The 21784-nt window shown below is 43.4% G+C and overlaps 1 protein-coding gene across 1 annotated transcript in view; it reads right to left on the bottom strand.

Annotated features, from left to right (window-relative positions):
- Nucleotides 1-21784, bottom strand: part of BFSP1 (beaded filament structural protein 1) — a 55606-nt gene that overhangs the window by 19050 nt on the left and 14772 nt on the right. Inside the window, exons 3-5 of the mRNA XM_040351269.1 lie at nucleotides 12041-12136; nucleotides 6554-6646; nucleotides 5705-5812 (exon numbers count right to left, since the gene is read on the bottom strand). Coding sequence (XP_040207203.1) covers nucleotides 5705-5812; nucleotides 6554-6646; nucleotides 12041-12136 — 297 coding nt within the window. The remainder of the gene's footprint in view (nucleotides 1-5704; nucleotides 5813-6553; nucleotides 6647-12040; nucleotides 12137-21784) is intronic.

Here is a 21784-nt window from a genome sequence, read left to right as displayed (position 1 = left end):
GAGGTACTGTATGGTGAGTATGTGTAGTTTATATTACAGGTTCAGCGCTATTGACACATTAGGGAAGATTTACTAAAACTGGTGCACACAGAATCTGGTGCAGTTGTATATAGTAACCAATCAGCTTCTAACTTCAGTTTGTTCAATTAAGCTTTGACAATAAAACCTACAAGCTGATTGGTTACTATGCATGGCTGCACCTGATTCTGCATGCACCAGTTTTAGTAAATCTCCCACATAACACCCCATTAGACTGCCCCTGGAGAAGACACGTAAGGGTTGCTAGGGAGAGATGAGAGTATGGGTTCTATTGTTTCATTTTAGGGAGGTGGAGGTCAGTATTACACTTAGTTGCACATGGCGGAATGGGAGGAGTCCTCTGTCAGTGAGATGTGGGAAAGTTAAAGTGGTTGTAATCCCCCTACATATACCCAGTGAAGAGAATGACCTGAGGTAACACACAGAGATTAAACAAATCCTCTCTTACATAAATTATACCTGTTTATCTGCAGCCCTGTCTTCTCTACATCTGTTTTAAAGTGCTGAATTTTAAAGCTTTTTCTACAAGTTCAAAAAAAGGGGGCAGAGAGCTGAAGTTACACTCTGCAGAGCTCAGTGAGGAGAGTTCTGAGTGCTGTTTGGAGAAAAGGGACACGCCCCTTCACACAGCACACGGGAGTAGAGCTAAGGCTGTCAATTAGCTCGAGCTTCCTCCCCTGTCACCTTTTTTCTCTTGGTGTCAGGAAAACTTGTCAGAAGTGACTCATGCTAAGGAATGAGGCAGCAGACAAAAGTGACACTTAGTACTCTTAATTGAGACAAGTACACAGTATAGAGGGATATTCTTTGCTCATATTTCATACCTGAGGTTTACAACCACTTTAGGTAGCGAGCTGAATTCGAATTTTGGGTCATTGAGAAGCAATCTGGTCTGTTACCACTGTGTGTATTGATTGTGTCAACTGTAAGGCCCCATGCACACGAGATGCTGCTAAACCCGAGTTTAGAGGCATTTGGGCATTTTTTTCAACTGCCCCTGAACACATTTAATGTTATCCTATGTGTCCATGCACACAATCACGTTTTTTGGCGTTTTAAAGCAGTTGGGTTTATGTCAGTTTTTTCAGACGCAAAATTTTGGGTTCAGAAGCGTTTTATTTTTGCGTTTTAAACTTTGGGAGGGTCTACAATGTCTTTGAGATAAGCACTGACAGCTGCAAACACGGTAAAACGCCGCAAAAACGGGCGTTTTAAACGCCGGTTTTTGCCTTTGAAAACGTGAGTTAAGAGGTGTTTGTAATTGCTTCTCGTGTGCATGGGGCCTTAAAGTTTGATAAAATGTTGAGACATTATTGTTCCCGAGTGTCCTTGTTTAACCACTTAACCCCCGGACCATATTGCTGCCCAAAGACCAGAGCACTTTTTGCGATTCGGGACTGCGTTGCTTTAACTGACAATTGCGCAGTCGTGCAACGTGTTTTCCAAACAAAATTGGCGTCCTTTTTTCCCCACAAATAGAGCTTTCTTTTGGTGGTATTTGATCACCTCTGCGGTTTATATTTTTTGCGCTATAAACAAAAATAGAGCGACAATTTTGAAAAAAAAATAATATTTTTTACTTTTTGCTGTAATAAATATCCCCCAAAAATATATAAAAAAACGTTTTTTTTCCCCTCAGTTTAGGTTTACGTATTCTTCTACATATTTTTCGTAAAAAAATCGCAATAAGCGTTTATTGATTGATTTGCGCAGAAGTTATAGCGTTTACAAAATAGGGGGTATTTTTATGGCATTTTTATTAATATTTTTTTTTTACTAGTAATGGCGGCGATCAGCGATTTTTTTCGGTACTACGACATTATGGCGGACACTTCGGACACTTTTGACACATTTTTGGGACCATTGGCATTTTTATAGCGATCAGTGCTATAAAAATGCATTGGATTACTATAAAAATGCCACTGGCAGTGAAGGGGTTAACACTTAGAATTTGGATGAAAGGTTTCGCACTGGGAAACACTGTTTCTCACAGCTCCGTGAGCAGAGAGCTGCTGCCTGTCACAGATCTCCCCTCTGCTTCCTCCTCGCTCATTGGAGCGCTGAGCTGTGGAGGGGCAGAGTGGTCATCTCAGGCTCATCAGAGAGCAGACTTCAGACCACTCTTTGCTGAAAACTGGTCTCAGGAGTGCAAAACTATACTATAGTTCTATACTATATTATACTTCTCCTTTAACCACTTAAGGACCGCCTCCTGCAGATATACGTCGGCAGAATGGCACGGCTGGACACAATCACGTACCTGTACGTCCTCTTTAAGTGCCCAGCCTACAGTTAGAAACACAGATAAGGTCACACTTAACCCCGTCAGCTCCCCCTAGTGGTTAATACCCAAACTGCAATTGTCATTTTCACAGTAAACAATGCATTTTTAATGCATTTTTTGCTGTGAAAATGACAATGGTCCCAAAAATGTGTCAAAATTGGCCGATGTGTCCGCCATAATGCCGTAGTCATGAAAAAAAAAGCTGATCGCCGCCATCAGTAGTAAAAAAAAAATAATAATAATAAAAATGCAATAAAACTATCCCCTATTTTGTAAACGCTCTAAATGTTGCGCAAACCAATCGATAAACGCTTATTGCTTAAAGGTGCAGTCCTCCTTCACTTACCTCATCCTTCGATTTTGCTTTTAAATGTCCTTATTTCTTCTGAGAAACCCTCACTTCCTGTTCTTCTGTCTGTAACTAAACACAGTAATGCAAGGCTTTCTCCCTGGTGTGGAGAAAGCCTCTTGAGGGGCGGGGGGACAAGCAGTAGGGTCAGGACGCTATCTACTTTGCAGATAGAGAAAGGAGCTGTGTGTTAGTGGGCGTCCTGACACTCCTGCTCGCCCCCTCCCCCCTCAAGAGGCTTTCTCCACACCAGGGAGAAAGCCTCACATTACTGTGTGTAGCTACAGACAGAAGAACGGGAAGTGAGGACTTCTCAGAAGAAAAAAGGACATTTAAAAGCAAAATCGAAGGATGAGGTAAGTGAAGGAGGACTGCACTAAGGTAAAGGAAGCTATTTAGGGATTTTTTTTTTTTTACCTTTACAACCCCTTTAATTTGACTGGGACATGGGAACTTTAGAGGGGGGGACTTCTTCCCAGGTTATGGCAAGTCTTCTCAAATTTGTATTAAAGCGGAGTTCCGGCCACAATTTCACTTTTTAAATATAAATACCCCTGTAATACACAAGCTTAATGTATTCTAGTAAAGTTAGTCTGTAAACTAAGGTCCGTTTTGTTAGGTTGTTACAGCATTTAGACACTTTATAAAATAGAAATTGACTGGGGCCATCTTAAGTGTGGGCATCATGAAGCCAGACTGTATGACTTCCTGGATTTCAGCCTTGCAGATTTTGCACATGCTCAGTGCTGCACAAGCAGTGTCAGATCAGGTTTCAGCACCTGTGCTGTCCAAGTCACATGATTCTTTGAGACTGGGGAGTGCACAGACTCATGGAAAGTTACACCCACTACATTCCCAGGAGTCTGTGCGGTGTAGGTTAGGAAGCAATAAGCACCTAGGTGCAGGAAGTGGGAAGATTAACTATTCTGCCTAGCAACAACAGTTTGAAGGCATCTAAAAAATAAAAAATAAATCGTAAAGGACTAATGACATGTTTTTAAAACTACTGATGTAATGTTATATTTATAGGTGGAACTCCACTTTAAGATCATCTAGGTCAATATTTTAATATTAATTTAGGTTTATTTTTTGTTTATTCAACATAAAACGTGATTTTTTTCATGCTGTTATGGGCCAGTTCACACCAGATACAGTTCTGTTCAGTTCCGTGCACTTTTTTTTCTGCAGTAAAAATGCATGCACAGTGTTTTCCATGTATTCCAATGGCTCTAGTTCACACCATGACCGGAAACTGACTATATTGGTGTGAACTAGAGCCATTGTTTTACATGGAAAACACGGTGCATGCATTTTGTGCAGAAAAAAAAATGCACGGAACTGAACAGAACTGTATCTGGTGCGAACTGTTTTTCAAGTCAAATTTTACATACAGATTTATCACCACTAGAGGGCAGATTTGACTCTATAATGGCAGTAGAATAAGATCCATGCTGAACAATCATCATGATAAAACATCAATTACAAAACAAGCCAACTAAGAAATGGTATAGCCCCACACTTAATCTCAGGTGGAATGACGCCAAGTTAAGAGTCTCATAGCTCCAAGCCCGACCAGAGTCTAAGTTTTGCATTTACTTGTAATGAAATAGGGCTGGTCAGGCACATCCCTTGCTCCTAAACAGAACACACGGCGTGTAGATTTTTTTTTTTTGATAATGGAAACCTATTCCAAGAGCCAATGTATATACAGTAGTATCTTAAGTGACACCTAAGTATTGGAGTTTAGTTCTGAATAGCTTTGGGAAAGACAAGAACCTCAGTAAGGTTTTTTTTTTTTCCCTGCCTTATGATGTTTATGGGAAGATGACAGTGTTATCAGAATGATGGACAGTAAAAGGAAATCTCTCTAATAAGAAAACATACAATAAAAAAAAATGTATTTTAGTAGAATGTGGGTGGCTTGTACATCTGCTTTTTTATTTATGTACCTCCATTGGAAATGTCTTCTCACTTCCTGTCCTGGAGATTATGTTGTTGCTGAGACAGGAAGTGGGGGGAAATCTCCCAATCAGGGAAACAGAGAGCAATCACATGACAAAGGTTTCCCATTTGTCCCTATTCTATACAAAACTACAAAATATTTTTTACAGACTTTTTTTTAAAACCCTCAAGCCTCGTACACACGACCGAGGAACTCGACGGGCGAAACACATCGTTTTCCTCGTCGAGTTCCTTGTTAGGACAAGCCAATTTTCTCCATTCCCGTCAAGGAAATAGAGAACTTGCTCTCTTTTTGGCTCGTCGAGTTTCTCGACAGTTTCCTCGACGAAAATGTACACACGACCGGTTTCCTCTGCAAAAAAATATCTCCCAGCAAGTTTCTTGCTGGTTTTTGCCAAGAAACTTGGTCGTGTGTACGAGGCCTGAGAAGGAAAACCAAAGCAGGAACCAGCCCTAATCAGTGGCAACCAGTCCACAAGGGGCGCCGTCCCCCAGTCCTAGGCACCACCCCCCAGATCGCACCAACTGTGTGGCCGTGCACTGTGTGGGGTGCCGGACCAATTGGTTTCTACCAGGTCCGTCGCCCCCTCACAGGCACGTGACCACATCCCGAGACCCCAATTGGCCAGTTTTATATTGTCCGCCCACCCTGCAATGCCAGCAAATCGGCATCGGCTTCCCGGGCCATTCAGAACCCGGAAAGAAGACTGGTTTAAGACAGAAGCTGTGGTGTCAGACAGTCCAGGGGAGCTCTGCCGTAGGGTGAGTGCGGACCTCCAGCACCAGCCACCATTGATCTTAATGTCAGAGGCTTTTCCTGGCCTCCTGATCATGTGATCATTGTGATTGGCTGTCAGAGTGATCATTTGATGAGGAACCCATCCTACTAGTTCCCAATTGTGACTAAAAGCTGTCAGTGAAAATGGGCGCCCAGAAAAGAACAGCACCACCGGCTGCATTCATAATCCTGGCAATATGGCATTAAAACCCACCAGTGTTCTGCCACATACAGTATATACTTATGTTTAGTAGGAGGAGGTTAAAGTTACTGTTTTAATAAATTTTCTCACATCAGCCTGCAGTTTCGTCTTCTGTGCCTGTAGTTGACATAAGATGCTTTTATATTCTTCAAGCTGGCATTGCAGTATTGGAATTCTTCTTTCCGATATCAGCTTTTCCTAAGATTAAAGGAAAAGAAAACATTGGTCATACAATATACAAAAGAGTGCAAGGAAGCAGGACTTTAAATAAAGTATGCGGAGGGTCAAGTGTTGTGTGGCATTATAATTAACATATCTATAATATACAGAGCTTTTTTCCCTCAGAAAATAGGTGCAGGAACTCAACCACGACCCCGTTCAGATTTCACAAACAGTAGAAGGGTCTTAAATGGGCATTAAATATCAGGATTGCATTACATACAGAGTGCAGAGTTCAGGGGGGGTTACACGCAGAGTGCAGAGCTGTCACTTGTAAACACAGAAACCAGACTTCTGTGTTTACAAGTGTTGTGATGAGCAGGCACCAAAGGGTCTGAGCCAAAGGTGGTGGAACCGAGTTCCCCCAAGTTCCCTCTGAAAAAAAGCCCTGATAATATATATAAAAGAGTAAGATATTTGTCTCATAATAATTCATATTTGATAGAGAATTAATATACTACACATATAATTAAATAACTGCATAGAGTAAGATATTGAATGAAAAACGTTATTTCATACAGTAGTACATAATTGAGAAATAATCCAGAAAATGGATAGCACATGATACATATGGAAAAGCCCAAAGTTTAATAGCACATAATTTTAATATAGTCAAGTACATAATACATGAACATAATACATACTACATTGGTCATACAATGGTTTATCTACTTGACAAATGTCTAAATTATGTATTTAAATCCATTAAATGGCCCTTACCTCATACATGCCAACAGTGATGGCAGTCACAGGGGGGGTGGTCTGAATTATTTGTTGCAGTATGTTAACATAAGTCTGAATTTCCATGAGATTCTGTTGGGGAAAACAAAATATATCATTCTAATTCACAAATTATTTAATATTCACAGGAAAGATTATAGGGACCATTCCAGACAAAATGTACTGCCTAACTGCAATGTATTCTGCAGAAACTTACAGAACCTCACTGTGTATGGCACAGGTACTTGGATCGCTTCATTGGCATGTAGTGCCAACAGAAAGAACAACCTTTATACTGATTGGCTGATAAAACAATTCATATATAAATACGGTATGCATTCTGGTATTCACTTGCATTTCTGCTCTGATGCTATCTCTAGAATCCTATCCCACTCTTTGGTCTCCTATTCCTGGGAAAGCCAAGGACACACTGTGGTAATGTAGGGACACTGTGGGCCAGATCCACATAGAAATAGATCGGCGCAGCGTATCAGAGATACGCTACGCCGACGTACCTTACCTGGCGTTCTTTCGAATCCTCAAAGATTTTGCGCCGTAAGTTACGGCGGCGTAGTGTATTTCTGGCGGCGGAATTCAAATCGGCGATTAGGGGGCGTGTTTCATTTAAATGAAGCGCGTCCCCGCGCTGAATGAACTGCGCATGCCCCGTTTCTAAATTTCCCGCCGTGCATTGCGCTAAATGATGACGCAACAACGTCATTTTTTTAACTTAGACGTGAATTACGTCCATCCCGATTCACAGACGACTTAAGCAAAAAAAAAAAATTCTAATTTCGACACGGGAACGACGGCCATACCTAACATGGCAAGTCTAACTATATGCCGCAAAATAGCAGCTTTAACTATACGCCAGAAAAAGCAGACTAGAGACGACGTAAGAGAATGCGACGGCCGCGCGTATGTTCGTGGATCGTCGGAAATAGCTAATTTGCATACCCGACGCCGAAGTATTGCATCTTAGATCCGAAGGCGTACGAGGACGTACACCTGTCGGATCTAACCCAGATGCCGTCGTATCTTGGTTTGAGGATTCAAACTAAAGATACGACGCAGGTAATTTGGAAGTACGCCGGTGTATCAGTAGATACGCTGGCGTACTCTGTCTGTGGATCTGGCCCTGTATTGCTATTCTAGTGTCCACAGGTGCATTTTCTTAGTGTCAGCAGAAGTGGCTTAAATATAGGGACAGGGTGGCATAATAGAGATGCATTCTGTGAATTGGGTAAGTCTACAGAAAAAACACTTGTTGCTTTGCCCCCCTAACCAGCACTCACCACCCTCTGTAAGCGATTAGTTGCCCAAATATTAATCAAAACACTGCGCCACAGATTCCCCTTTAAACATTTCTGATTGACTTCCTCTGCAGGTCTTCCCACTATCTGGTGCCATTCGCACAGAGATGTTAAACCAAATTAACCAAAATGGATTAGTGCTAGGTATCAATACGTATCCATATACATCACATTTGTAATAGAATCGTGTAAAAAAATAAAAGTCGATAAGTGTCCTAAAATTTCAATAATGAAGGTGCTTGAAGTCCTATTTTGCATGCTCCACACAATCCATGCAGATAAGGAGTGCTTTCCAAACTGTACTTTTCAGTGGTTCCACAACAAAACCCCCTCACAGGCTATAACTCACCAGATCCCTAGACTCAGGGTTTAAGTGGGTCTAAAAGCACTTTGGTTAATTTCTAAATCAGGATGTCAGTATCTCCCTTATAGTCCCCTTCTCTGTTTATCGGCTTCCAAAACTCTCAAGGCAGGGCTTCCACCAAATGTGACACCTCATTATCAGAGCTCCTCACTCATATGACCCTCTGATAATAAGCAGCACAGCCCAAACACAGAGTCAGACTACCCGCCGACAATCCAATGTGACCCCGCCCACACCGGAGCGTTATAATAATGATTGACTGATAAAACATATTTATTATCTGTTATTTCCTTGCATTTCTGCACTTAGGCTATTCTGTCTGGAATCATGTTCTACTCTTTGGTCTTCAAATGTCTCCTATTCCTGGGAAAGCCAAGGACATTCTGTGGTAATGTAGATGCATTGGGTTTCTATTCCAGTGTCCACAGGTGCATTTGCTTAGTGTCAGAAAGGGTGGCTTAAAAGTAGAGATGGGGTGGCATAGTAGGGATGCGCCAGGGCCGGCATGGTGGTACCATGGGTCCCGAGCGGCACCTTCAGGGGGCGGCAAAATGCTGCCCATGAGCAGTAGCAGAACTGCCGCCCACCAGCCAGCCCATCCATTGCTTAACCCACAATGAGGGAGTCTGGCACTGCTGCTGTTAGGGGTGACAGGAGCGGGTCAGGACAGATTACAGCCACTACTTTTATTATGAAATATGCATCGCTGTAGATGGGGACTGGAATCTCCGCCCCCTGTACCTTCCCCTACCTCGCTCCACCAGCAGGCCACTGTTCTGCAAGAATACAGTGACATCCCAGAGGTGGAGCCTCCTGGTCTCTGCTGTTTGAGTGGGTGGACCTGACCTACGAGATCGCACCCTGTGAGCAGAGGGAAACAAGCCAGTGTGTGTGGAGGTAAAGTCATCTTGTCGTACCTCATGTAGCTTGCAGGCACTTCTATGCTAAATCTGCTGGATTACTGCAGTTTAGCATGGAAGTGCTGCCTGTTATCTGACAAATGGAAAGCACCATGAGTAATTGGGCTTATGATTGTCACTGTCTTCAGGTTTTCACTGCCCCCTGGTGTATACCCCCCTGACCCTCCATTGTGTATATCCCCCTGACCCTCCATGTTGTATATCCCCTTGACCCTCCCTGGTGTATATCCCCCTGACCCTCCCTGGTGTATATCCCTCCTGACCCTCCCTGGTGTATACCCTCCTGACCCTCCCTGGTGTATATCCTCCTGACCCTCCCTGGTGTATATCCCCCTGACCCTTCCTGGTGTATACCCTCCTGACCCTCCCTGGTGTATACCCTCCTGACCCTCCCTGGTGTGTACCCTCCTGAGTCCTAACCCTCCCTGGTGTATACCCTCCTGACCCTCCTTGGCGTGTACTCTCCTGAGTCCTAACCCTCCCTGGTGTGTACTCTCCTGAGTCCTGACCCTCCCTGGTGTAATTCCCCCTGACCCTCCCTGGTGTAATTCCCCCTGACCCTCCCTGGTGTATACCCTCCTGAGTCCTAACCCTCCCTGGTGTATACCCTCCTAACCCTCCCTGGTGTGTACCCTCCTGAGTCCTAACCCTCCCTGGTGTGTACTCTCCTGAGTCCTGACCCTCCCTGGTGTAATTCCCCCTGACCCTCCCTGGTGTAATTCCCCCTGACCCTCCCTGGTGTATACCCTCCTGAGTCCTAACCCTCCCTGGTGTATACCCTCCTAACCCTCCCTGGTGTGTACCCTCCTGAGTCCTAACCCTCCCTGGTGTGTACCCTCCTGAGTCCTAACCCTCCCTGGTGTGTACCTTCCTGAGTCCTGACCCTCCCTGGTGTATACCCTCCTGACCCTCCTTGGTGTGTACCCTCCTGAATCCTGACCCTCCCTGGCGTATATCCTCCTGACCCTCCCTGGTTTATATCCTCCTGACCCCTACAGTGCTTTGTAAAAGGGTAGAATAATTGATTTACCTCTAGAATGTATGTCTTTTTTACAGCATGAGAGTAGTCTGACGGCTTTGTTAACTGCTGCGGCTTGGCGTTGCATGTTATCGCTAAGTCTGTAATCTGTGACATGATCCTGGTGTGTCAGTATGGTACTGATTCTATGTCTGCGGACATGTTTCTGGTGTGTCAGGGAGTGGCAATGAGGTGCAGTAACCTCTAGCAACCAATGTATATGTGTTTGTTTTTTTGTGATGTTGGGGCGGAGAGCGAAATTGCATGGACAAAGTGGGGGGCCAAGAAAATGTTTGACCAGGGTCCAGTCAATATTAAAGGCAGCCCTGGTGGGTGGGCTTGCTAGCCAGTCAGCGGCTGATGGGCAGGGGGACAGAGAGATGACATCATCTCTTACTGCCCACCCTGCACCACTACAGTTCCGCCCTCACTGTGCAGCTGCGGACATCATCTCGCTGCTGCCTTCTTTCACTCTGGGACACAGAAAGTATGGTAGGTGATGTGGCAAGTGACAATCCGCATCTGAATGCAGGTGACATGGCAAGTGACACGCTCAAGGCTCTCAGGGATTCGGCATTATAGTGAGTTGAACTATTTACATTTATATTACAGTGTAATAATAGAAATAATGCGCTTCAATCATCCTGACACCATAACAACCATGGTGCAGTGATGATTGAAGCGCCAACACCAGACATTTCCCTGATAAATTGCCTGCAAAAAAAGTATTTTCTGGCAATACTCCTCCAGAGAATAGACTCTTGATCCGACCCTGTCACTGTCCTACCCACACAGCGGCTCCGACCGCCCATCCTCTACACGCCCTCCATTGCTGCAGACAAATGCATTGTCGGAAACAAGAGACAGAAACTGCAAGAGAAAGTCAGTTAACCAGCTGATGGCCAACAGCGTGAAGGAGGAGGAGCTTTCTGCTGTGAGCAGAGAACCCATGTTGGAAAAGGCATTTTGTGGGGGGGGCAGCATTTAATTCTTCGGCCCAGGCAGCACAATGTCTTGGGCCAGCCTTGGGATGCGCTCTGTGAATCTGGTAAGTTTGCAGAAAAATCACTTGTGTTTCAAATGGATTGTGCTTTGGCCTAACCACAACCCTGTGTAAACTATGAGTTGCCTAAGTCATTCTTTACAAGGGGCTAAGGCAGGGGCGGACTGACCATTGGCACTCTCGGGCACTGCCCAATGGCCCTATGCCACTCGGGGGCCCCATCAGGGTTGCCAGGCTCAATAAAACCAGGGACAGTATGTAAAAATCTGTGTTTTTTTTACATCTGTCCCTGATATGTCCAAAACCAACATGCTTTTGAAAATCCTTAGATTTTAGCTGCCCTGCCTATGCAATGCCTCCTGGCGTGGTGGCCAACTGTAAGCCTGGGAGCCCCATAATCTTCTATCGCCCAGGGGCCCCATGAGTTGTCAGTCCACCCCTGGGCTAAGGACTTTCCCTATGTGATTGGCCTGCATATGATCCTTCATAACTGGAAATATAAGGTAATTTTTGACTCCTAGTAGCTGAATATATTAGCAGGGGAGGGAATGATAGGTGATTATACTTCCAAAGAGATTAAGTAAAACACCTTAGTAAAAACTATTTTCCTGTCTTTTCTTATATGCAGATTAAAAGGCTGCAGTGGAATGTTACCTCTGATGGTGTAGTAAGGCATCCCAGGACTGGTTGAAGTCCTGGCATACATGAGGGCTAACTAGAACAAAAGAAGCATCCACCTGCTCTGCTCTCCTCTCTCTCTCGGTTCTCATTTGACATAAGCAAAAAAAAGTGTCAGAGCGCAATGTTTTCCACAGGCACCTGAAAGCACATGTACAGATGTATACTTAATTATATTTAAATAAATGTACCTTTTTGTATCGGTCCTTTGCAGCATTAATGTCATCTTGCAAGAATTGGGATTCAATCTGAAGCTCTAGATTACTCAACAAAGCTTCATCTGCTTCCTATAAGGGTAAAATATTGCTCATTATTAGAACTTTAAAAAAAACTTTTAGAAATGTCAACATACTTTATTATTCCATTGAAAGACTCAAACTTTGACCTTTTGCAAGCTAAGAAGATTTGGTTCTGATGGAGCTAGTTAGAGAAAGATAATTAATGTGTCCAAGCATCAGAAGTCCCAATTGTACCATACTGACTTTTCAACTTTGGCTAATGCTAGTCATTCCTTTTTAATGGAGAAAAAGGAACAAATTCTTTAGCTTGAGTGTAAATTTTGTCAGATCATTTGTCAATCAGAAGATTGTATCAGAGCCTGATTGCATACAATGTCTTAAGATAGAGCAGACTTTCCACTAACCTTAGTTGTGGCGACCGGGCATATAAGACGACCCCTAATTTTACATTTTTTTATGATTTCTTTGCCTGTACTCGCCGTATAAGACGACCCCCCTTCCGAGGCTTCCGACGCTTCATATTTCTTTCTTCTGGAACCATATGCTTCTTTATTCTTGCTGGAGTGGGGGCCATATTCTTCTTCCTTCTTGAGCCAATCACGGCGAGCGATGTATTCTATTAATGAATACAAAGTCTGCTTGGATTGGCAGAGTCTGTAACATCATCAGCCCACGCCTCTCTGAATCTCAATGCCAATCCGAGCAGGCTACTGTATGTAGCCTGCTCGGATTGGCAGAGGTTGTTACTCCAATCCGAGCAGGCTCTGTATTCATTTGAATATATCGCTCACCGGGATTGGCTAAGCGGTATATACTGTATGTAGCCGAAGTTACATACAGTATTACCGCACATCCAGCAGGCATCCGAGCAGCTGACCCGGCGTATAAGACGACCCCTGCTTTTTGCCCATTTTTTTTAAGTGTAAAAGGTAGTCTTATACGCCGGAAAATATGGTACATTTATTTTCCTTTTTTGGCAGTTATTCATGTTATAGTGATACTGGAGATCTTCTTACACATCAGTACATACCCAAACCCACTAAAATCTGGCCACAACACATGCAAATCCACTATGAACTACAAAAACTTTAGAAAAAGCTTGTACATTATTGTGGACAGATCCTTCCATTTTCTAACTACAAAAGGTAACAGACCATGAAAAAAAATATTCCAGTAGCTGAATATAAATATAACATTAGAAAAAAATCACATGCAAAGTACCATCTACTGTTTGTAAGAATTGGCTCCATGCAGGACGAAATACAAGAATAAACAATGGGCCAGATTCTTAAAGAGTTACGCCGGCGTATCAGCAGATACGCCGTCGTAACTCAGAATCTAAGCCCGTCGTATGTTTAAGTGTATTCTCAAACTGAGATACACTTAAACATGCCTAAGATACGACGGCCTGCTTGCGCCGGGGGATTTACGCTACGCCGCCGCCACTTTACAGGCAAGTGAATCAAGCACTTGCCCGTAAAACTTGCGGCGGCGTAACGTAAATGCGATACGTTACGCCGCCGCAGATCTACGTGAATCTGGCCCTATGTGACTACATTAACCCCAATACAGGGGGCCAATCAGATAGGTAGATAGACAATTCAGCAGATGATGGCACACAGCAACATATTGTACAATTTAACGATAGATGAAGCTAGAAAGCTCACAATTGGATGGTCCACCCCAGCCATGGCTCGGGGAGCAGTGGGGACTAGGCAATGTTTTGTGAAATATACAGAAAAGTTTAAGTTAATAGGGGGGATAGAAGGTTGGTAGGAACCCCCCTAACCCCTACCCATTCACCAAGAAAAAATGCAAAAAAATAAATAAAAACAGCAGTCAGGTTTTTGACAAGTCCTTTATAAAAAAAATAAAAAAAACAATGCCCTCCAATATATACTGGGTCTGGGACATCACAAGGAGGTTGGGCCACCATGTGTACAATGTACCCCATACTTATTCACATAGGGGGGTGCGCCCCTGTTTGGGGGGGTGACATTTTTTTTTCTTTTTGGCATGGGATTCCCCTGAAAAATCCATACCAGACCCAAAGGGCTTGGTTTGCACAGAGGGGGGGGGGGGCACGCCATTCTTTTGATTTCTTTTACTATTGCTTCATTGTTTTTAATAATGTTTCTATGCTGAAGTGAAACAATAAAAATTAAAAACTATGTTTTTGTTTTTATTTTGTATTTCTGGGGATTTTTTTTCTTTCAGCTGTCAGCAGGAAAGCCCGCTGACAGCTGAAGACTCATTTGTTGTTTAAGATGCAGTGGCCGGTTTTTCCTTAACAACATATTGACTGTGTGTTGGACAGCAAAAAATCACGGGCAAACGCCCGAACAGGCAATGTTCGGGATGAACTTTTCTGTTCGGCCCAAACTGTTCGCCCAACACTATTAAGGAGATAGGATGGCTTACACAGTGGAGATAGTTATCTGCAACCTTATATTTGTGCATACAAATAGACTGAAGAGGTGCTTTGCTACTACAGCTGCCTACCCAATAGCCTGCAAAATATAAACTCAAAATATTTACAGTGAATTAAATCATTGAGGTTCTGTAACCTTTATATTTCAAGCAAATTTAAGATTGGCCAAGAACAGAAATGTAAATTTTACACCACTTTCACAACTCTACTACATGTGTCCTTGTGTTTAGGTTCCCTTTAACCACTTCAGCCCCAGACCATATTGCTGGTCAATGACCAGGCCACTTTTTGCGATTCGGCACTGCGTCGGTTTAACTGACAATTGCGCGGTCGTGCGATGTGGCTCCCAAACAAAATTGGCGTCCTTTTTTTCCCACAAATAGAGCTTTCTTTTGGTGGTATTTGATTACCTCTGCGGTTTTTAATTTTTGCGCTATAAACAAAAATAGAGCGACAATTTTGAAAAAAAATAATATTTTTTACTCTTTGCTGTAATAAATATCCCCAAAAATATATAAAAAAAAAATTCCGAAAATAGCCGGACTGGGACTCGGCTCTATACGGCGCGAAGCTGACTGCGCAGGCACCGTATATAGCCGAGTCCTAGTTCGGCTATTTTCGGAATGCGTGACGCGCGTTAGCCGCACGTCAATCATCTACGCCTCTTCATAGGAACGCCTATTCCCCGCAGGAGTCTGAAAAGAACAACAACGATTAAACGGTATGTACAGCGAAAAAAAAAACAGCATACTGTACATGTCGGCAGTATGCTGGATGGAATGGTATATAATTGTTTTAGGGTGAACCTCCACTTTAAGCGGTGATTCCCTGATGATATGGCATACACATAAATTCGTAAAAATAAACGTTTATTGCAATATACATAGACGATACATATCCTAATACATAGAGGCTACTTCCTCAGGGCTTCATTCCATAGAGTATAACTCAACACCTATGCTCAAAATTATCTGGATGATCCGAGCTTAGGGGAGACCAAAGATAAAACCGTCCAGTCAGCCACCAACATACAGGTAAGGAAACCCAGCTATATCAGAGGATACATGATATTAGCCCTCAAACCTGAATATGATGAGTCACTCAAAATTCAAATCCGAGCTTAGGATATGCAACAAGTGCATATCACCCAATGGCTCAGTCAATCAAAGGATCCGTATTCAAAATTGAGATATATATCATCCACCAATGACACGAATAAAGGGTAAAGATCTCTCACATCTCTGCAAAGTGCATGGAAATACCTCAAACAGGAAACAGGAAGTGAGAAATTCAGACAAAGAAAAAAAAACATTTAGAAGGGAAAACTAAGGAGAAGGTAAATGAACCAACAATGCACTAGCTTAAAGAAACCAATTTAGAAAATAAAAAACGGACCTTTACAACCCCTTTAATGGAGTTTTTCTTTTTACCAAATTACAGGGATGCTTAATTCAGTATATAAAAAAAGTGATCAAAACAAATCTAAACATCTTACCAACACCTTAAACCCAAATATAACAAGCCTGATATATTACCTCAAAAAAAAAGCGCAATTTGTAATAACAGGTGAAAAAAAGGCCAATGCTGTATTGAGTGTTCATTTTAACATTCTGATAACATCAAATATACAGTATACACTACATTTCTTAGGGACCATTCGCACACGTGGACTGTTTGTTTTATCAGTTCAGTCACGTTTTTTCAAAGAGAAAATGAAGTTTACATCCGTTTGTCATCTGTTTTTCATCCATTTTTACATCAGTTTTTTACATCCTCCAGCTAGAGTCCTTAAACATTTAAGCCCCAAAGCCATGTTTTCATACGAAGAAAACATCGGTTTTTCATCCAATCCGTTGTTTTAATGGACAAAAAATAGGGCTTTGATCCATTCCAAAAAACAGATGTTGACAAAAGCCGATATAAATGGATGACCATCCATTTACATCTGTTTTCCATAGAGATGCACTGATGTCTGTTTTTCAGCCGTCAACGGTTGGATAAAAAAACGGATAAATGGTCCCCATGTGTGAGAGGGGCCTTAGGATTATTAACATGCACATAATTACAGTAGTTTAAAAACATGAATAATATTAAAAAAGAAAACAATAAACAGTATATCAAATGAAACAAGTGACAGTGCATGGGCAGAAATAAATAGCATAGGTGTCTGTAGGGATAATGGCCAGGACTTACTCCTTCAGATGTCATCTGATGGGGTCACAGTATGAGCAGGGCCATAGATACATTTTTGTTCTGGGAGGTTCAGCAGTAGGTACTAAGTAAAAGTATTTAAAAAAAAATGCAACAAAATTATGTGTTGCCCCTAGTATGCAATAACATCCTTAATTGTATTTTATCTGGTCCTTTAGAAAATCGAACCTGATTTAAGTTTTTTCCTTCTCCTAGTTTTCTAGAATGCTGTTGGCTATTGTCTAGTATTAGTGTCCAAACTGAATAGGTAAAAAGTGAGGCCCGGATTCAGATACAATTGTGTATCTATCGGCGGGCGTAACGTATCTCAGATATGTTACGCCGCCGTAAATTAGGGTGCAAGGTCCGTATTCAGAAAGAACTTGCGCCCTAAGTTAAGGCGGCGTAATGTATGTGGTCCGGCGTAAGCCCGCGGAATTCAAATTCTCCATGCAGTGGGCGTGTTGTATGGTAATGATGGCTGACCCCACGATAATTGACGTTTTTGGCTAACGGCGCATGCGCCGTCCGTGAACGTATCCCAGTGCGCATGCTCCAAATTAACCCGCAAAAAGGCAATGCTTTCGACGTGAACGTAAATTACGCCCAGCCCTATTCGTGAACGACTTACGCAAACGACGTAATCAACGGAAAATACGACGATGGCCCGACATCCATACTTAACATAGGATACCCCTCATATAGCAGGGGTAACTTTACACTGGAAAAAGCCTAACGTAAACTACGTAAAAAAATGCGCCGGGCGGACGTACGTTTCTAAATCGGCGTATCTACCTAATTTGCATATTCCTTGCATAAATCGACGGAAGCGCCACCTAGCGGCCAGCGTAAATATGCAGCCTAAGATACGACGGTGTATGAGACTTACGCCGGTCGGATCTTAGGGAAATCTATGCGTAACTGATTCTACAAGTATCCGGAGATACACCGTCGTAACTCTTATCTGAATCCGGGCCTGAGTGTGCTGCATACCTACAAGGAGATGGTGCCCTTTGCACCTCCTCAGTAAGGTTGGTTATTATGGTGCAAATGTTGTGTCAGACAGAGCACCCACTGACTTTATTAACTTTTACAGATTAAAAAAAAAGTGGATGAATACACTGGGTTTTCTTTAGCCTAGGTTCACGTCTAAGCAGGTGCGAGAAGGTGTGTAATTGCACACCTTCCTGCACTGGCAGAGGAAAAACTACTGCTTAGGAGATACCCGGAGGTACACTACAAATGCGGGAAACCCTCAATCCGTGCACGTTTCATGCACCTCATTCAAATCACACCCCCCTTGCCATCTACAGTGGGTGCCAGTGCTATCTTAACCACTTAAGACCCGGACCATTTTGCAGGTTAAGGACCTTGCCCCTTTTTGCGATTCGGCACTGCGTCGCTTTAACTGACAATTGCGCGGTCGTGCGACATGGCTCCCAAACAAAATTGGCGTCCTTTTTTTCCCACAAATAGAGCTTTCTTTTGGTGGTATTTGAGCACCTCTGCGGTTTTTACTTTTTGCGCTATAAACAAAAATAGAGCGACAATTTTGAAAAATATTCAACATTTTTTACTTTTTGCTATAATAAATATTCCCAAAAATATATATAAAAAACGTTTTTTTCCTCAGTTTAGGCCGATACATATTCCTCTCCACCTATTTTTGGTAAAAAAAATCGCAATAAGCGTTTATCGATTGGTATGCGCAAAATTTAGAGCGTTTACAAAATAGGGGATAGTTTTATTGCATTTTTATTAATATTTTTTTTTTTACTACTACTTTTTTCGTGACTGGGACATTATGGCGGACACATCGGACAATTTTGACACATTTTTGGGACCATTGTCATTTTCACAGCAAAAAGTGCTATAAAAATGCACTGTTTACTATGAAAATGACAATTGCAGTTTAGGAGTTAACCACTAGGGGGCACTGTAGGGGTTAAGTATGACCTCATATGTGTTTCTAACTGTAGGGGGGCTGGACGTGTGACGTCAGTGATCATCTTTCCCTATATCAGGGAACAGACGATCACTGACACTGCCACAATGAAGAACGAGGAAGGTGCGTTTACACACACCTCTCCCCGTTCTTCAGCTCCGGTGACCGACCATGGGACAATTGTGGCGATCGGGTCCACGGGTCCCGCGGGCACGGTCACGGAGCTTCGGACTGGATCGCCGACGTAGCTGCCGACGTATATTGGTGTGAAGGGGTCCTTAAGTGGTTAACGACACCCCAAACAAAGGTTGCAAAACACAATGTGCTTTCCCCGCACCAGATCGCACTCACAAAACAACCATGCAAACTGGTTGCAGTGCAGTTCCAAAATTGGTGCATGCATGACTTTGGTGCGATTTGAGCCCTTTCAAAATGAATGGGCCTTGATTGCACTGCAATCAACACAGTAAGCCTGGTTTCACACTATAGTTTGCATGCAAATCGAACAGGAACTGCACCACATTCCAGTGCAATTCACATGCAATTCTGTGCCATATGATTTGAGCCCATTTTGAATGGGCTGAATAGCATCAGATCACACCAAAAAAGTGCAGGTATCTTTTTTTGAAAACCAACCATGCGATCTGGTTCAGACAAACACTGCATTTTTTACCTTCTTTTGGGGAGTCGTTAACTTTGAATTGACACCTGCAGCAGATCAAAAACACAATGGCCCGGATTCAGAAAGGAGATACGACGGCGTATCTCCGGATACGCCGTCGTATCTCTGAGTGTGCCTGGTCGTAACTATGCGACGAATTCAGAGAATCAGTTACGCATAGATTTCCCTAAGATCCGACCGGCGTAAGTGTCTTACACCGTCGTATCTTAGGCTGCATATTTACGCTGGCCGCTAGGTGGCGCTTCCATATAGTTATGCGATGAATATGCTAATTAGGTAGATTCAGAAACGTACGTCCGGCCGGCGCATTTTTTTACATTGTTTACGTTAGGCTTTTTTTGGCGTAAAGTTACCCCTGCTATATGAGGTGTAGCTAATGTTAAGTATGGACGTCGTTCCCGCGTTGAGTTTTGAAAATTTTACGTCGTTTGCGTAAGTCGTTCGCGAATAGGGCTGTACGTAAGTTACGTTCACGTCTAAAGCAATGACGACTTGCGGCGTAATTTCGAGCATGCGCCGTTCGAAAAATACGTGGGGTCACAGTGAATTTACATAAAACACGCCCACATCATCCCCATTTGAATTAGGCGGCCCAGCCAACCTCAATCACATACTTTGCCAGTTGCCACACAGAATCACAGACAGTCTCTCACTGACTCACGATTACCGAATATGAACAGCAGAATGCCAACAGCAGCACAGCAGTCTGAGGCCCCGTACACACGACCAGTTTCCTCGGCAGAATTCAGCTTCCGACCGAGTTTCTGGCTGAATTCTGCCGAGGAAACTGGTCGTGTGTACACTTTCGGCCGAGGAAGCCGACGAGGAGCTCGGCGAGGAAATAGAGAACATGTTCTCTATTTCCCCTGTTGTTCTATGGGAGCTCTCGTCCCGCCGAGCTCCTCGGCGGCTTCAGGGCTGAACTGGCCGAGGAACTCGATGTGTTTGGCATGTCGAGTTCCTCGGCCGTGTGTACGAGGCTTGAGTCGTGGTAAGTCTGAGGAAATTCTCTGAGACTAGGCCAGAAGAGAATAAGTGACATACCTGAACAGGACAGCAGCAGTTCATCCATGTGGGGGGCTGGCGGCTACACAGCACTTTACAAGCACTCTGCGCTCCAGGGCCCAGGCAAAGCTTCTCTCCCAAGCCAAAGGTGGGGTTGCCACTGCAAGCCAACTGGAATACATGGCGTGCAGTGGGCAGGACTACACGCACCACCGGCTCCCACTATGCTGCCTGGTGATAGATCTGTCAGCCTTCAGCCCGAGCCTGATAGACCGGCCTGGCGGTGTACCACAACATGCGTGCGGGTATGACTAATGATCTATTACACTTGTTGCAGCGGCATTTTTACACTATGTATGCCACTGACTGCAGTGTTGCCTGTCGCTGGTGCCATGCGCGGCTGCAGAGCAGGGACACCATGCATTTCATTTTGGCCCTGGGGGGGTTTGAACACCCCTGACCCCCCCTTATCTACGCCCATGAGTATGAGTTCATCTGGCAGACAGAGGCCAATATAAGGGATGCAGGCCATTTATTGCACTGATCAGCAACTATCCATCTGTTCTGCCTTGGTAGATATTGAAGCATCCTGTACTCGGCCCTTCTGGCTCATTGGTGCATAATAATTATTACCTCTGTGGCCAAACCGCACATGCAGAGGAAGGTATGACTATATGATCAGTTGAAATGCTTCCACTTTCCCATCCTACAGTTTTATTGACTGTGTCTTTCAACCTGATACGTCACCATATGCTACAAAGAAAAAACATAGACCACAGAAAAAGCAGACTACAGAAACATATACAGTATATTGGGAATATTTAGTTGACATCCAATCATGTGAGCAGTGATAACTATCTTTTTAAAGCAGAGTTCCTCCCAAAAATGGAGGCATCAATGCCATAGAAATGTGTATGTAACATTCTTGTCTCCGGTCACACTACAGCAACTCAAGGCATTTCTGAGACCACATCTAAAGGTCACCCATGTTTTTGGGAAGATGAAAGTAACATTTTGTGTTTAGGAACATGTAGGCCAAACAATTCTTACATGTCCAAGCTTGTTGACCTTCTTCTTATCCTCCATGCTGCTTCCTTTTCTCATTGTATTATTATTGACAAATCAGGTAAGATCTCTTTATTTTCTCCATTTAATTTTATTTGAACTTTAGATTGTGTATGCAACTGCCTTGATGACATCAGAAGATTACAGTAATTTATGTCAGTCTGAAAAGTGTAATTTCCATGAAATTGCTCTAAAAAGGCCTGTGATCGTTATTAAAAAAAATGAATATTCTAAAGCCACTTAGGGCCAGATTCAGGTACATTTACATTGCGCAGCGGCGGCGTAACGTATCCCATTTACTTTACACCGCCGCAGGTTTACAGCGTAAGTGCCTGATTCACAAAGCTCTTACCTGTAAACTTGCGGCGGTGTAACGTA

This window comes from Rana temporaria, chromosome 4, assembly GCF_905171775.1.
Source record: "Rana temporaria chromosome 4, aRanTem1.1, whole genome shotgun sequence".
Taxonomy (NCBI): domain Eukaryota; kingdom Metazoa; phylum Chordata; class Amphibia; order Anura; family Ranidae; genus Rana; species Rana temporaria.
This window is presented reverse-complemented; position numbering and strand designations above follow the sequence as displayed.